The following is a 17,514-nucleotide window of genomic DNA, read 5'->3' as shown; positions in this document are numbered from 1 at the left end:
CAACAGATACTCAGGATTAAGAACATATTCATTTTCTTTAAATTCCTAGTTGTAATATCCATATCCTAATTTTGTGATCTTGCATGAGAAAACAGTTGCAAGAGCAAGATATAAACACAAAATCTATGATTTTGCCCTGGTAAAATAATTCTCTCAGGTGCTGGTATGGTTGTTAGCTAGTTTTGTGGTTATTAGCTAGCTACCAAATTCATATAGCGTCAGTATTAAAGTAAAATTTCAGAATGTCCAGATACATTAATGTTTTTGGATGCGCAACTAACAACAGTTAGCTTTCAGTGTTTAACAATTCGTATAAATCTTTATCAATGAGCCACCTTCAGTGAAATAATTTACAAAAATGCACTTGGTTGGCTGCAACATACACAAAAATGGAGGATGTGCTACATAATTGACAGTCACTGAACTATGACCATCCTACAATATTGTTTGAGTGCTTGGGAAGAAAAGGCTACACCAAGTTATTTTTCACTTTGTTGCTTTCTACAAGGTTATCTGCTCTCTCCCGAGTCCCTCATTCTCTCCCTAGGCTACAAAACAGACATATACAGTACTTAGGTGGCTGCCAGTATACTTGGTGGAACATAACACTCACTATATGGTCAAGAGTTAGTGGATACTTGACAACCACAATCATATGTGAGTTTTGAACATCCCATTCCAGATGTATTCCCTGCTTTGCTGTTATAATATCTTCCACTCTTCTGGGAAGGCTTACCACTAGATTCTGGAGCATGGCTGTGGGAATTTTCTCATTCAGCCAAAAGAGAACTAATGAGGTCAGACAGTGATGAGGAGTCTTGGGGTGCAGTCAAGTCTCCAGTTCATCCCAAAGATGTTCAGGAGTTCAGTCAAGGCTCTGTGCAGGATACACAAGTTCTTCCACTGTGACCTTGCCAAAACATGTCTTCAAACATGGAGCTTGCTTTGTGCCCGGAGGCATTGTCATGCTGGAAGAGGTTTGGGCCTCTTGGTTCCAATGAAGGGAAGAGCCAATGTGATGCGAGTGCGATGGTCCACAAACTTTTGACCATGTAGTGTAATGTTTGGGAAATTGAGGTAAAATATCGCACAGCCTAATTTGTAGTAAGGATTTGAAAATGTTCAGGTTCAGAGCAGAGTACAGTTCAACCCTGGACTGAAATTCCTGACAGGGGCCTTAGCCCAATCCTAAAGACTCACAAACTGGCATAGTATGAAGTTTTTCCTTTCTCACTGATTCAAGTACAAAACACATACAAATCAATAATTCACTTGAGTGATTTGTCTGGTAAGAAACAACTTGGTGTTAACTAACCAAGTGAGCTACAAAGAAATGAGCACCACCTCCATTATCAACAGTGTATAAACAAGGGCTAGTTAGCTGGCTAGCAAATGGCTTATCAGGCATGTTGGCAATAGAGGAAAATTTTCACTTTGGGCACTTGTCTTCAGAACTACAGTTTAGGATTGCTGATTGATTTAGGATGTAGAGTTGTATGTAAATAGCATGCAAGTTGTGAATCTGTAGCTTTCACGTAAAGGTCCATTCATAAGGTGTCCATTCAGAATGGTTTCTCCAGGAACCTGGTAAAGATCTGATATCCCTTTCCTTCTTCTGGTGTTCTTTGGAAGGAGGGTAATAGTTTCTTTTTTTTTTAAGCTTGCTTTTTAGCTCATCCGGCCATAAGCCAGGTTGGATGAGCTTATGTGATCACGCGTTGTCCGTTGTCCGTCCGTCATCTATCATCATTGTCCGTCCACAATTTAAAAAAATCGCTATTCCTCCTACAGGATTGATAGGCTTTTGATCAAATTCACACATGATGTTCCTCAGGTGACTGTGCATAAAACTTGTCAAGATGGTGGTGTCACATGTCATATTTATGATTTTATGGGTGTCTGAAACTTTCGGGTGATTTGTCACATTAAAGGCTACTCTTCATAAACTGCTGGAGCATTTTCTCTGAAATTCACTCGGAAGACTCTAAAGACATATTTCAACAAGAGTTGTTCACCAGGTGGCGCCACCTGCCATGGATGCAGCTACACAGGGGTCACATACAATTTCACGAAAATTGCTACTCCTCCAGGAGTGATCAGATTTCGATCAAACTCATATGGAATGTTCCCCAGGTTGGTACGTATAAAAGTTGTCAAGATGGTGGTGCCATCTGTCATATTTAACATTTTATGGGCGCTTGAAAATTTTGGGTGACTCGTCATACCAAACACTTTGTTCATAAACTGCTAGGATTTTTTCACTGAAACGCACCCAGAAGACTCTAAAGACATATTCTAACAAGAATTGTTCGCCAGGTGGTGCCATCTGCCATGGCTGTGGCTACACAGGGGTCACATGTAAAATTTCACAAAAATCACTACTCCTCCCACAGGATTGATCGGATTTCAAACTTACAGACAACAGTGGCCTCATTGAGGCTATTTTCTAAAGTGAATAAGGTGCTAGACAACACATGGCAATCTACAAATCTGCAGTTTCCTTTAAAATGGTTTCACAGCAGTGCTAATCTGGGATTTTTTTTAAATTAAATAATAAATAAATAAATAAATAAATGTTTGCTTGCTTTTCATTCACCTAGTCCTTGAAAATCTTATCTTCCAAAATCTCTATGAAAGGATCATTGTTGTAATATTAATGGTATTAAATCCCAACAGTTTTAACACAGTTTACTCTTCTGATTTTCTTTTCTTTTTTTTTCTCTTTTCTTTCTTTTCCCAGAGCCAGAAGTCGACTGGCAAGAAAGTGAGTAATCAGCTTTATAAAAACATGTCGACAACCTTTAAGCATGTTTTGTCATGTCAAGAATTATGCAATCCATTTTTATGATCTGATGCTTTCTTCTTGCTTTGACAAGCAGCTCAGAAATTCCCACATAAAGTCTGCAGAGTGACGCTGTAATCTCGCAGCAGCATTATGTCCATGTCAATCTGTACATGAGGAATAACAGTGTAGTTTGCTAGTACTGTGATTGTTACAGTATTATACACCCTGCAAATTTGATATAACTGTGTAGTATATAATTATATGAAATTGTATTTGATGCACACTTGAAGTTTTTTTTTATCTTGGTACAGGGAGGCTGAATACCACTCCGCCTGTAGAGTCGATTCAGGAGGACGGACACGGACCTGGAAAAGACCCCTTCACCCTCACGCAGCATGGAGCGCTTCCTGATTGGTGAGAAATAATCTCAAAATTATTTTATCACTGAGTTCTAGCTATATTTTTTACTCTCTAGAAGTAGCAACAAATGCCCCATTGACCCTGACACTTCAATAAGATTTACAGCAATACAACTCTATTTTAGGGTGGAAGTCTACATACCGGTAGGACTAAAATCATATTATTGGTTTAAACTTGCTTCAAATATGACCGACTGAGCCTGCCTTTAAATGAAACTTATCACGTTTAGTACACGTTATCATTTCTATGGAAACAGGTCGTTCACAGGGTTCCCATAGACATGAAACATTATCTAAGCATAATAATAGCTGTAATAAAAAAAAACAATTAAAAATATGGCGTTATTTAACAAATCAAAACATATATTTAACAGGTATTCCACTAAATCAAGTCATACATGAGATGATAGCCAACGAGGCGCATAGCACCGAGTTGGCTATAAGCCATGTATGACGAGACTGAATGGAATAACTGTTTTATTCTCTCCACATTCACTGGATTTTGAGAAACAGAGCGTTTTTATTGTTATTTTTTGCAAATTTGATAAATAAAAACTTTATACAAAACATCTGACGAAATAATTTCCGCTTAGAAGGTAAACAAATCATCAAAATGACCGTAGCAATTTGTGGAAAATGCGATAATAATAATTTTTGAAAAATAAAAAATATACGTTCTTACCATGAAATGCTTTAATTCCATATTTTGTTGCTTTTTTTTGTATTTTTTGGGATTCTGTTTTCAAGTAGTTTTTATTTCGACCTCAGTTGGTTCAACAACACACTCCGCCATTTTGTTTTTCTCTACTCACGGTATATGAGCTAATAGCCGAGTAGTAGAGTAGCCAATCGGAGCGTACATTTGCTCATATCCAGTGAATGTGGATAGAATAACTGTCGAGATGATGAAACTTTGAGGCGTTTATTTCACATTTATGGGAGGGGACGCTGTCACCGGTGTGAGTGCTTTGTAACAGAAGGAAAGCTGTAACGTTAGGTTTTCCACCATGGGAAAGTCCTCAGTGTGGAGAACTTGTGTTTTTTCAGTACAAAGATAAATGGCAGGGTTTTTTTGGGTTTTTTTTTTGTATTATTAACTTCAAGAGTGTAAGAAAGAAAGTTAGGCTAGTGAAGGAGCGACTGTTCAGAGTTGCTATAACGTAAGTGATAACAGGAACTAACCAGTTTCTGGACGTTCCATTACTTTAAATGTGACACTATTGTATTGTGTTGTTGTTATTGTTGTTTAATACATTTTAAAATGTAACTACTGGCAAATTACTGTCATATAAAAATATATTTTGATAGGCAGCATATGAGCGTATGGACAAGCCATCCATCCATCCTTGTCTGAAATGGCTGAAACACACACATCAACACAACAGTGTTACGCAACAGTGTTGTTACCGTAAAGTAACACCCAAACATAAGCATAAATAGTGCCTTATTCACGTGCTGAGCTAAGCTATTACGAAACACAACCACGCATGCAGTCATACAATCATCAGTTTTGGGAAGGTAGCGCAAGGTAGGTGAGGGGGGGGGGGGGGGGGGGGGGAAGAAAATACAAGAACCAGAAAAGTGACTGCAGGCAGATTATGATCAGTTGCTGCAGGCTCTGACAATGGGAATGTGATAAAGTATCTGCGTATTCGGGGGTGGGGTGTGTTTCAGGGCTGACCTGGGCAACGTAGTAAAGATTCCAGAGCCGAAGAGCATTTTCGACTTTGAGCCAGGACAGGGAGACACAGCAGAGGAACGTGAGCAGGTAAGAGGCTTTTCTTGGGGAAAATTAATCCACTTTTAACATTTGTGAATGCAGTTTATACAGTAGTAGATTTTTAAATGTGTGTCATTATTACAGTATCTATACTGTATATAGATGCCGATATATAGATATCACCAAACCCACTCCAGAAAATGATTTCATGGGCATCAAAACATTCTTCTTTTTAAAGGAATACACTGCCATTTTTGAAACCTAATCTCTATTCATTGCATCTGTAGCATGTGTAATTCTTTTGACATATTTCCTTGTAGAAAAAACAACAACAACAATGGATAACCTGTTGATGGGAAACACTCTTATAATTGTAAATAAATAAATAAATAAATAAATAAATAAGCAAGCCGCACATATTCGATTCTCGCAACAGGACTGAATAAGACAGACATGAAGGAAAGTCTGTACGCAATACACCAAAAAGTAATTGTGGTCACTTTCCAGATGACCACTGAGTAAACAGTTGTTCTGTTCTTTGTCCAATTTTGGAAAATGTGTCGAAATTTATATGTCATACTCATACACGAGCTACATATATGGCCGTAAAGATTACATGGAAAAACACTGAAGAACTCCTTTAATCCCTTAAATTCCCAGAAACCATGAGTAACTACAGTGCATGCCCTTCCTAAGAGTTTCAACGTAGTTACTAAATAATTCATAATAGCTCCTGAATGATGTGTTTTAATGTGAGTAACTGATTAATAAGCAAGGACTTCAGTTAATAAACCCGACTGCATGCTATAAATATGTACGGTATATTTCTATCAGCTACAGTACACAGCAAATTCCCCAGTGTTGAATTAACACCCAGAGTGTTTATATTGGTCCAATTGGACCAATATAAACACTCTGGGTGTTAATTCAGCACTGAGGAATTTGCTGTGTAGGAACTTCAACGAGTTCTTCACAGTGTCTGTAAACAACTGTGTTCTTGCCATTTTCAGTGCAACTTTGTAACGTGTCGCTTGGGTCAACATGTTGAAAGCTGCGCTTTGTTGCTGACTGCTGGCATTCAGATTCAGTGTGTGGGCTCAGATTTAGCCCTTTCACACCGAAAACAGAGAGAGAGATACCGTAGGAAAGAAACTTCCTTTAAGGATTAGCTTTTGTCTGCGTTTACAAACGCCTAAACGTTCCTAGCAGAGATTTGTAAATGTGGTCGTTTGTCTTGAGACACGCCTTTCCATGCTTCTTTATCATGGCAGCTTGGAGAAATACCAATGCATAACTCTAGTTACTTGTGATTGCTCATAAACAAAGTCTTGAATATCAAAAGCATACAGTAGATCCAGATACATCATCGCATGTTTCATTTCAACCGACAGCCACACCTTACTGAGGAGATATTTGAGAACCTGTGTGGCATTTGTGTGGAACTTGTGAATTCGTGCTCTTGAAATTCTCTCTTGTTTGTGTTGTGAAATCACAGTTAGTACGCCATTAGGAGATATGAGTGCTGAGCTTGGTAGCATGGTGATGTAGTGGTTAGCATTGTTGCTTCACAGCAGGAAGGTTTTGGGTTCGAGCCCAGTGGCCGATGGGGGCCTTTCTGTGTGGAGTTTGCATGTTCTTCCCGTGTCTGCATGGGTTTCCTCCGGGTGCTCTGGTTTCCCCCACAGTCCAAAGACCTGCAGGTTAGGCTAATTGGTGGCTCTAAATTGACCGTAGGTGTGAATGTGTATGTGAATGATTGTGTGTCTCTATTGCCGCTTTTCCACTACCAACGCGGCTGAGTTGGGCTGAGCCGTGCCGTGCTGAGTTGGGCTGAGTCGAGCTGAGTGGGGCTATTGGAGTTGCATTTCAACTACAACCGTGCTGAACCGTGCTGGCTGGAAGTGGGTGGACACATTGGGTGAAGTTAGTGAAAGTGGGTGGACGTCACGTGATGTCGTTAAGCGGCGCAAACAGTGACATCAGTGATCTTTTAAGCGGTAGTCTCACGACCCGGATAGTAAACAATAAACATGGAGGACATGGAGTCGTTAGTGTTGCTGGTCTTGGTTCTGTGGCTTGTTGTCACCGACAACGCCAACAGACACTGGCAAGAGCGTATAGATGAGGCGAGGCGCATAAGGCTTCAGAAATTCTCGTAATTCGTAATTATTCTTCTTCCGGGTTTACGGTGTTTACAGATCCCAGCGTGCTCGCGGGGTGTGTGTGGGCATGTGAGGACACTCCTCCTCACCAATCAGTGCACAGGGGAGTGTCTGCTCACGCCCCCAGCCTCACTCAGCTCGGTTTGGCTCGCTTCAGCCCCACTCCAAAACCGTGCGAGTTTTGGGTGCTAAGCAGGGCTGAAGCGAGCTGAGTCGTGCTGTTTTGAGATAGTCGAAACGCGAGCCGTGTCGGGCTGAAGTGAGCTGAAGCGAGCTGAAGTGAGCTGAAAAAGGGTAGTGGAAAAGGGCCATAAGTGTCCCTGCGATGACCTGGCGACTTGTCCAGGGTGTACCCCGCCTCTCTCCCATAGTCAGCTGGGATAGGCTCCAGCTTGTGACCCTGCACAGGATAAGTGGTTATGGATAATGGATGGATGGAGTGCTGAGTTTAAATGTTATAACAAAGGCTGACTAGTTATCTAGCTAGCACATAACCAATTAGGAGATTTACATAGAGAGTGGAACAAGTGCAAAAGTGGCAGCGGCAACAAGACTGTTGGAAATGTCAAGATTTTCCACAGATATGTTAGTAAATGTAGCAAAGCAAGAGAACAGTCACCTTATCCTGCCTTGAACCCAGGTTGACAGGGTGCCAAACCTGCACCCTGACCACGAGACCAAAGAGCCAGGCTCATTGGTATGCCAGTCAGAGCACATACTCAACTGTAGTGACAGGCACTCCAACTCATTGCCCTCCCCTTTGCACTTCATGTACACAGGCGTCCCTCATACATCCACCAGCCATACTTCTCTCATACCAGGGTGTCCCACACACTCATGCTTCACCCATCTCTGGGGTCCCTCGCACAGGGGCCACCTGTCCTGGGGGTCCCTCATACGGCTCACACACAGGGCACACCTCCGATGGCCTCCGGGCAAGCTATCCCACTGACACCATCTGTAGCAAAGCAAGAGAACAGTCACCTTATCCTGCCTTGAACCCAGGTCTACAGGGTGCCAAACCTGCAGCCTGACCACAACACCAAAGAGCCAGGCTCATTGGTATGGCAGTCAGAGCACATACTCAACTGTAGTGATGGGCACTCCATCACAGTAAATTAAGTAAAGTAAGATTCAGCATGACTAACGTTACATGGTAATTATACTTAGCACTGACTGCTAACTGAACTTCCATGGATTCTGCCCTGTTGAGAAATGTCAACATTGTGTCATCATTTCTGTCGTCAATAGGCCTACCACATGAGTGAGCTGTTCATATGGAAAAATGCACTGAACATGACCCCAATGGAGGAAAGTTAGTTAGTTATGGCTGGGTTCTTGCCCAAACTGATAATCACATCATCAGTTTTTCTTTGGCTAATCAGACACAAGGTATGCCACCACTCTTGCCAGAGCAGTTGGGGGTTATGCGCCTTGCTCAAGGGCACTTCAGGGAATCGAACCAGCAACCTTTTGGTCCCAAAGCTGTTTCTCTAACTATTGAATCCAGTATCTCATTCTACCTGTTTGGTTGGAATGAAAACCTACATCCTACTTTTTAGCATGTAAAGTTCAAATATTCCTACATTAATTAACATAGCATGGCTTTTGGTTTGGTTTTGTTTGTTTGTTTGTTTGTTTGTTTGTTTAGACATGAGTCAAGGCAAGTTTATTTGTAAGTCATAATAAAAAGCAAATGTTCATTAAAGTGGATAGAACAGATACACGCAAGAAGGGGAGTTGAAATACAAATAGCCCAAGGGATATGGCAGTCAAAGAGGAAAATACTGCTGGAATGAAAGACAAAAAGTATAGAAAGTACAGAAGGAAGAAGAAATGGAATTCAGTGGACAGTATGGAATCAATTGGACAATTTGGACTTTGCCGATGATGTTGCTTTACTGGTGCATAATTACAATCAAATGCAAGATAAGATCACCCAACTGGAGGAATCAGCAGCAAAGCTTGGCCTTTCTGTTAGCAAGGATAAAACAAAGTCCATGAGAATGAACACCACCAATAACAATCCCATAATGTTGGAGAAGGGAGCCATTGAAGATGTTCCATCATTTATGTACCTGGGAAGCATTGTTAGCACTAATGGAGGAACAGATGAAAGAGTTAAAGCCAGAATAGAAAAAGCCAGAGCAGCATTTAGCATCTTGCAGAAGATATGGAAGTCGAGGGGCATAACAACATCGACCAAACTGCGAATTTTCAATACTAATGTCAAAACTGTCTTACTTTATGGATCTGAAACTTGGCAGACTTCAAGGACCATCTTAAAGAAAGTCCAAGCATTTATCAACAAGTGGCTTAGAAGGAGTCTGAGAATTTGGTGACCAGAAACCATCAGAAACGAAGATCTATGGGAGATAATGGGCCAAGAACCAGCTAAAAGTATCATCAGCAGAAGGAAGTGGTTATGGATTGGCCACACTCGACGAAAGACAAAGGAAAACATCACCAACCAGGTACTGGCATGGAACATATCAGGAAAACGTCATTGTGGAAGACCAAGTCATACATGAAGAAGAGAGATGGTGGCAGAGGGCTACAACCTGAAAAGACTAGAAAAGATGGCCCATAATTGTGTTCGATGGAAGCGAATTGTTGATGGCCTATGCTACACCATGGGGTAGAAGGGTGATGATGATGATGATGAAAGGCAAAACAGATCTCGCCTGAGTTTCCCAAAAGCATGGCAGCACCGAGATCATCGATAAATGGTAGAGCAAGCAGCACAGTGAATGCTCTCTCTCCTAGTTAAGACGCTCTTGGTGTTAAGAGGCTTTTGGGAAACCCACTGCAGATCAGTAAATAATAAACACATGTACTGTATAATCTTGAAGAATGATGGATGGAATAATTCTAGAAAATAGTTGCTTCTGCATTATTATTATTATTATTATTATTATTATTATTATTATTATTATTATTATTATGCATTTTAAACTTGGCTAGTACTTGGTTTTGGTTTCGTTTTGGCAGTGGATGATAGGAAAGAGTGAATATTTGGAGAGAAAAAAGCTCAAAACCTCTTTTCCCACAAGATATAATGGAAGATTTAATAATAATTCCGTTCAGATGGGATATACCATATCCTGGACTATTTCTACTGGTCGTTTTATAATAGATAATGTAATAATGTAATCTTTCAAAAATAACTAGCATGACTGATTCGAATAGGACTAAATCCCAGCGATGGTCTGGGAATCATTACATTTACCCTCTGTAAAATTAATCCAGTCCAAATAGAGCTTGATTTTGTCATTAGGGTGTGCAATCTTTTGCAGTCAATTGTATAACTTTGGAAAAAGTGTACTGGCAATGAGACAAGAAATATCCTGAGATCATAATGACATTATAATCATTTAGTAGACACTCTCATCCAGAGCGATGTACGACATACCCAGAGCAGCCTGGGGTTAGGTGCCTTGCTCGGGGCACTTCAGCCATTCTTGCTGGTCCAGGGAATCAAACCCAAAGCTGGTCCCAAAGCGTCTTCTCTAACCATTAGGCTATGGCTTCCCCCATTATTAGCCCTTAATATGGGCTTTTCTTTTCATCAAGAGTGTACATTGAAATGCTGGATCTGAAGATTCAGATCAGGATTCATGCATTAGATTGAACCCCGTCTTCAACCTTTATTATGTTTATTTGTCCTGATCTTCCTGAGAATTGTTTCCACATTATTCCCATTGCACATTGGCATGCAATCAAAAATGTATCAGAGCGGCTTTCGCCTGTTGACGTGTACGAGTTCTTGCTGTCTCGTGAATGTGATTAATCTGTTTCCAGTTTAAAGAATTGGCAGGTCTCCCTTTTCATTCTGTGCTTTTCAAACGGTTACACTCCTCTCTTGCTTTTTGTTTACAAAGCTCAAGGGCTTTAGGAAATAGTTCTCAAAGGAACCTTGAACCATCTTAAGCGCCGTGCTTCCGGCTCATCTGAGAGGCATAGCTTTCTTTCGTCTTGTACCAAACCAAATAATGACAATGGAGCGAAAGAAAGAAAGAAAGAAAGAAAGAAAGAAAGAAAGAAAGAAAGAAAGAAAGAAAGAAAGAGATGTAGCAGCCAGGGCTAAGTGTATTTGTTGCATTGTGAGCGACTCGTAACAGTTTGCTCGTTAATCAGGTCACGCTCCAGAAGTAGGTAGAAATGGATGCATTGTTCTCTCTCTCTGCCAGACAGAGCTGTCTTGTGATCACGATTAGGCCCGTTATCCAAGTTATCCGCCTGTCTGATCCGAAAGCATTCTGCGAGCTCAGCCATTAGTTTGCTCAGACACCAGTCCAGATTTCTCCTGCCTGAGACTCGGTCTGACTCTGAGACTCCTTTTTAAGATGGAATCATCTTTTTGAGCTGAGTTGATTGCGAGGATGGCTGCTGTTGGCTCCCAATGGCTCTCGTCATGCCAAGGTATTTCAAAAAGCAGTGTAGAGAAAGGAAAGCAGGGTCTTAACACTGGCTTTTGAGCTTTATGTGGCATGCTGTGGATTCAACCAGACAGTTAATTGTTCAAATGTAATGTTATATGTTGCATTTAAAGTGGGATTAGGGAAGGCTTTTGTTGGGCTTTTATTGCAAATGAGGTGCAATTGTTTAACCTTGAATTCCTGGTGCCGTAATGAGTTGAGATGGAAATTGCAAACGTTGCATTTATAAACACATTTATGAGTTGAAATTTTGGCTTTGTAAGCTTCACATGATTATCTTTTCACTTCATTTATCAGGCTGTAGTAACTGAATATCTGTTGAAAACACATTTTAAAAGGACACTTTATTCCACAAGGACTCAATCATCTCAATTCAGAATGCACAGAAACGTGTTACATTAAATATTAATGTATTATTCTATCCTCATTCACTGGATATGAGCAATCACATGTTCTGATTGGAGACTCTACTTCCAGGATATCAGCTCATATACTATGAGTAGAGAAAAACAAAATGGCGGAGGGTGTTGCTGAACTAACCGAGGACGACATAAAAACTCTACTCAAAAAGAAACCCCAAGAAATACAAAAAAAAGCAACAAAATCTCATCTCATCATCTCTAGCCGCTTTATCCTGTTCTACAGGGTCGCAGGCAAGCTGGAGCCTATCCCAGCTGACTACGGGCGAAAGGCGGGGTACACCCTGGACAAGTCGCCAGGTCATCACAGGGCCGACACATAGACACAGACAACCATTCACACTCACTTTAGAGTCACCAGTTAACCTAACCTGCATGTCTTTGGACTGTGGGGGAAACCGGAGCACCCGGAGGAAACCCACGCGGACAACATGCAAACTCCGCACAGAAAGGCCCTCGCCGGCCACGGGGCTCGAACCCAGATCTTCTTGCTGTGAGGAGACAGCGCTAACCACTACACCACCGTGCCGCCCAAGCAACAAAATATGGAATGAAATTATTTGATGGTAAGAGCGTATCTTTGTTATTTTTCAAGAATTATTATTATCTCATCTCATCTCATTATCTGTAGCTGCTTTATCCTGTTCTACAGGGTTGCAGGCAAGCTGGAGCCTATCCCAGCTGACTACGGGCGAAAGGCGGGGTACACCCTGGACAAGTCGCCAGGTCATCACAGGGCTGACACATAGACACAGACAACCATTCACACCTATTATTATTATTATTATTATTAGTATTATTATAGCATTTTTCACAAATTGCTCCTGTCGTTTTGCTGGTTTGTTTACATTCTAAGCAGAAATTATTTCATCGGACGTTTTGTATAAAGTTTTTATTTATCAAATTTGCAAAAAGTAAAAATAAAAATGCTCTGTTTCCCAAAATCAGCTCATGTACGACTTGATTTAGTGGAATAACTGTTAATTATCTTTAAATGTAATAATGTATGTTTGAATGCAACTAATTGTAGGCAATGAATTGTATTATAAAATGTACTGATGGAAACACACCTTGAACATCTAAAACAAAGGTTTTAATTTTGCTATCTTTCATTACAACAGAGTGCATTAATTACACAAGTGACACAAATAACTGCATAACTTGACAAATAACCCATAATGCCGTGCATAAGTATTCACCCCTATTGAACTATTCCGCATTTTGTAGTTGTATAATCATGAACTGAAATTGGGATTATAGAGCATGTTGTGAATCAACACAAAACCACCCATAATATTGAAACAGGGTACGGGAGGAACAGGAACAAGCAAAAACGTCAGGATACAGATGTGCAATGCTGATAATCAGTACCAGCCAAAAGTTTGGACACACCTGCCAACTCATTCATAGTTTTTTTTCTCTGTATTATGACTATTTTCTACATTGTAGAACAATACTGAAGACATCAAAACTATGGAGTAATATACGGAACATATATGTAATTATCTGGTAAACTAGTGTTAAAAAAACAAAATGTTTCATATTTTAGACTCTTCAAAGGAGACAGTGTTTACCTTGATGACGTTTTGCACACTATTGCCATTATCTTAACCAGCTTCATGAGGTCGTCACCCGGAATGCTTTTCAATTAACACGTGTGTCTTGTCAAAAGTTCATTGATGGATGAGTTTCTAGTTTCTTAATGTGTTTGAGATCAAACAGTAAATAGTAAATAATAAACCTATAGTAAATAGCCCTATTCAACACCTGTAGTAATCGTTATTATGTCAAGAACCACTCAAGTAAGTAGAGAAACAACATCCATCATTAATTTATACAAACAAATAAAAAACATTGAATTAGAAGGTGTGTCCAAACTGTATGCACCTAGCTAATTAAAATGTTTGTTACACCTTTGAATGTTGTCACTCAAACAGTAACTAATAGTAATTAAGCCTCTTTCATTTCCATGTGGAAAAGTTCAAGAGGGCAAATACTTATGCAAGGCATTCTATTTAACAGTTATTCCATGAAATCGAGTCGTACCGTACATGAGCTGATAGCCGAAGAGGCGCGTAGCACCGAGTCAGCTATAAGCCATGTACGAAGAGATTGAGTGGAATAACTGTTTTATTCTATCCACATTCACAGGATTTTGAGAAATGGAGCATTTTTATTTTTGCAAATTTGATAAATAAAAACTTTATACAAAATGTCCAACAAAATAATTTCCACTTAGAATGTAAACAAACCGGCGAAATGACCGTAGCAATTTGTGAAAAATGCTATAATAATAATTCTTGAAAAAAAAAGATATGTTCTTACCATCAAATGCTTTTATTCCATATTTTGTTGCTATTTTTGGGGGGTTTGTTTTCGAGTAGAGTTTTTATTTCGTCCTCGGTTGGTTCAGCAACACGCTCCGCCATTTTGTTTTTCTCTACTCATGGTATATGAACTGATATCCTAGTAGTAGAGTAGCCAATCAGAGCGCGCGATTGCTCATATCCAGTGAATGTGGATAGAATAATAATCTCATCTCATTATCTGTAGCCGCTTTATCCTGTTCTACAGGGTCGCAGGCAAGCTGGAGCCTATCCCAGCTGACTACGGGCGAAAGGCGGGGTACACCCTGGACAAGTCGCCAGGTCATCACAGGGCTGACTCATAGACACAGACAACCATTCACACTCACATTCACACCTACGGTCAATTTAGAGTCACCAGTTAACCTAACCTGCATGTCTTTGGACTGTGGGGGAAACCGGAGCACCCGGAGGAAACCCACGCGGACACGGGGAGAACATGCAAACTCCGCACAGAAAGGCCCTCGCCGGCCACGGGGCTCGAACCCAGACCTTCTTGCTGTGAGGCAACAGTGCTAACCACTACACCACCGTGCCGCCCTAGAATAATAATCAATATTTTTTCTCCGTTGACTCTTTAATATAGCCATTACCTGCACTTGTTCCATTCCCTTTAACCAGTGATATTTTACTCTGGGTTTTTTTTTCAGTCATCAAGACACCCGCCAGTGCACCACCCTCCTGAGAGAGCTCACTCTCCCTCTATAGAGGTGAGTGTGAATAGTAACTTTGGTGCAAATTAAATAAAAACAGCTCTCAGTGATGAGTCCAGTAAAACTTTTGCTGCTATGTTTACTGTTTAACTGCTGTTTGCTTTTCAGTGACCTTACACTCTCAGAGCTCTCCTGTCATGCTTTAATTTGTTACTCTGTACATCTGTGCTTTGTTTTTTCAGGCCACTCTCGTGTCAGAGCTGAACCGATTCGAGGCAGAGCTGGACTCTGATATCCGTGGCCTGGAGAGGAAGCTGTCTCTGAAGCAGCAGCAGCCACAACGGCGAGGCAGGGGTGAGGTACTGACCCTCCCCTCAACACACTCTGATCCTCCAAAACCTCCTTTTTTATCCACTTCACCTTTTTAATATCTGTCCTTGTTTACTTAACACTAATGACTTTCTGCTGAAAGGCACTTCCTGTTCAGAGCAGTGTTGTAGTCGAATCAGTAAACCTCGAGTCTGAGTCCAGTCTCGAGTCCCCAGTGTTCAAGTCCAAGTCATTAAAAAAAATTTCAAGTTGAGTCCAAGTCGAGTCTGAGAACAAGACTCCAACCGCACCATTTGACGGTGGCTGTTTTAGTGCCATTGACATTAGTTTGTTCCTGAACATGACATATGAACAGGTGAATGTGCTTCTCTTTGTCAGGGAGTGTGAAGTATTCTGTCAGAGATGGTTGGGAGACGGATGTAAGCGCAGAAGGTGCGTTTATTAATACAGGTGAAGACAGGTAAACAAAATCGTAAAACAGTGAAACAGGCGATAGGTCGAGGCGAGGTACAAACAGGCTATTGTAGACTCGGCAGAATCAAAGACGAGAAACAGGAAATCAGGGATCAGGAAACCAAACAAGGAAATAAGGCTCGGTAATGTATCAGCAACGCAACTCAATACTTCGCAAAGTAAGTGTGTTTTTATATAGGCGCGCTGATTGTGCCTTAATCCTGTGCAGATGCGAGTCATTTACGATGCGCACGAGAGTCCGCTTGGTGCGCACGCTGTCCGGCGCGCACCCGACAGTCTATCTGATGCATGCGCCAAGGCGCGCAGGTGTGACTCTCTTGCAGGAAATTAGTATAAAAATTAATGTAGATATAAATATCTTATGCCAAATTATTATGGCATGTTGAAAAAACTAAAGAAAAATATCGGAGTCCTCATCTCCAGTTTATGAGTCTGAATGCAGTTAATGCACGAGTCTGAGTCCAAGTCCGAGTCATCAGTGCTCAAGTCCAAGACAAGTCACGAGTCCTGAAAATTAGAGCACGAGTTGGACTCGAATCTGGGTCCAGGACTCAAGTACTACAAGCCTGGTTCAGAGGTACAGTGGTGCTTGAAAGTTTGTGAACCCTTTAGAATTTTCTATATTTCTGCATAAATATGACCTAAAACATCATCAGATTTTCACACAAGTCCTAAAAGTAGATAAAGAGAACCCAGTTAAACAAATGAGACAAAAATATTATACTTGGTCATTTATTTATTGAGGAAAATGATCCAGTATTACATATCTGTGAGGGGCAAAAGTATGTGAACCTTTGCTTTCAGTATCTGGTGTGACCCCCTTGTACAGCAATAATTGCAACTACACATTTCTGGTAACTGTTGATCAGTCCTGCACACCGGCTTGGAGGAATTTTAGCCCATTCCTCCGTACAGAACAGCTTCAACTCTGGGATGTTGGTGGGTTTCCTCACATGAACTGCTCGCTTCAGGTCCTTCCACAACATTTCCATTGGATTAAGGTCAGGACTTTGACTTGGCCATTCCAAAACATTACCTTTATTCTTCTTTAACCATTTTTGGTAGAATGACTTGTGTGCTTAGGGTTGTTGTCTTGCTGCATGACCCACCGTCTCTTGAGATTCAGTTCATGGACAGATGTCCTGACATTTTCCTTTAGAATTTGCTGGTATAATTCAGAATTCATTGTTCCATCAATGATGGCAAGCTGTCCTGGCCCAGATGCAGCAAAACAGGCCCAAACCATGATACTCCCACCACCATGTTTCACAGATGGGATAAGGTTCTTATGCTGGAATGCAATGTTTTCCTTTCTCCAAACATAACACTCCTCATTTAAACCAAAAAGTTCTAGTTTGGTCTCATCCATCCACAAAACATTTTTCCAATAGCCTTCTGGCTTGTCCATGTGATCTTTAGCAAACCAGATGAGCAGCAATGTTCTTTTTGGAGAGCACTGGATTTCTCCTTGCAACCCTGCCATGCACACCATTGTTGTTCAGTGTCCTCCTGATGGTGGACTCATGAACATTAACATTAGCCAATGTGAGAGAGGCCTTCAGTTGCTTAGAAGTTACCGTTCGGTCCTTTGTGTCCTTGCCAACTATTACATGCCTTGCTCTTGGAGTGATCTTTGTTGGTCGACCACTCCTGGGGAGGGTAACAATGGTCTTGAATTTCCTCCATTTGTACACAATCTGTCTGACTGTGGATTGGTGGAGTCCAAACTCTTTAGAGATGGTTTTGT

General features: G+C 40.9%; 1 protein-coding gene across 6 annotated transcripts in view; it reads left to right on the top strand.

Annotated features, from left to right (window-relative positions):
* Positions 1–17,514, top strand: part of sorbs3 (sorbin and SH3 domain containing 3) — a 132,397-nt gene that overhangs the window by 80,629 nt on the left and 34,254 nt on the right. For all 6 annotated transcript variants that reach the window (XM_060931370.1, XM_060931369.1, XM_060931368.1 and 3 more), the window contains exons 7-11: positions 2,741–2,764; positions 3,097–3,199; positions 4,879–4,972; positions 14,961–15,020; positions 15,206–15,322. In XM_060931370.1, coding sequence (XP_060787353.1) covers positions 2,741–2,764; positions 3,097–3,199; positions 4,879–4,972; positions 14,961–15,020; positions 15,206–15,322 — 398 coding nt within the window. The remainder of the gene's footprint in view (positions 1–2,740; positions 2,765–3,096; positions 3,200–4,878; positions 4,973–14,960; positions 15,021–15,205; positions 15,323–17,514) is intronic.

Source organism: Neoarius graeffei, chromosome 10 (assembly GCF_027579695.1).
Source record: "Neoarius graeffei isolate fNeoGra1 chromosome 10, fNeoGra1.pri, whole genome shotgun sequence".
Classification (NCBI taxonomy): domain Eukaryota; kingdom Metazoa; phylum Chordata; class Actinopteri; order Siluriformes; family Ariidae; genus Neoarius; species Neoarius graeffei.
The sequence above is the reverse complement of the archived record's forward strand: the minus strand, read 5'-3'. Positions and strand labels throughout refer to the sequence as shown.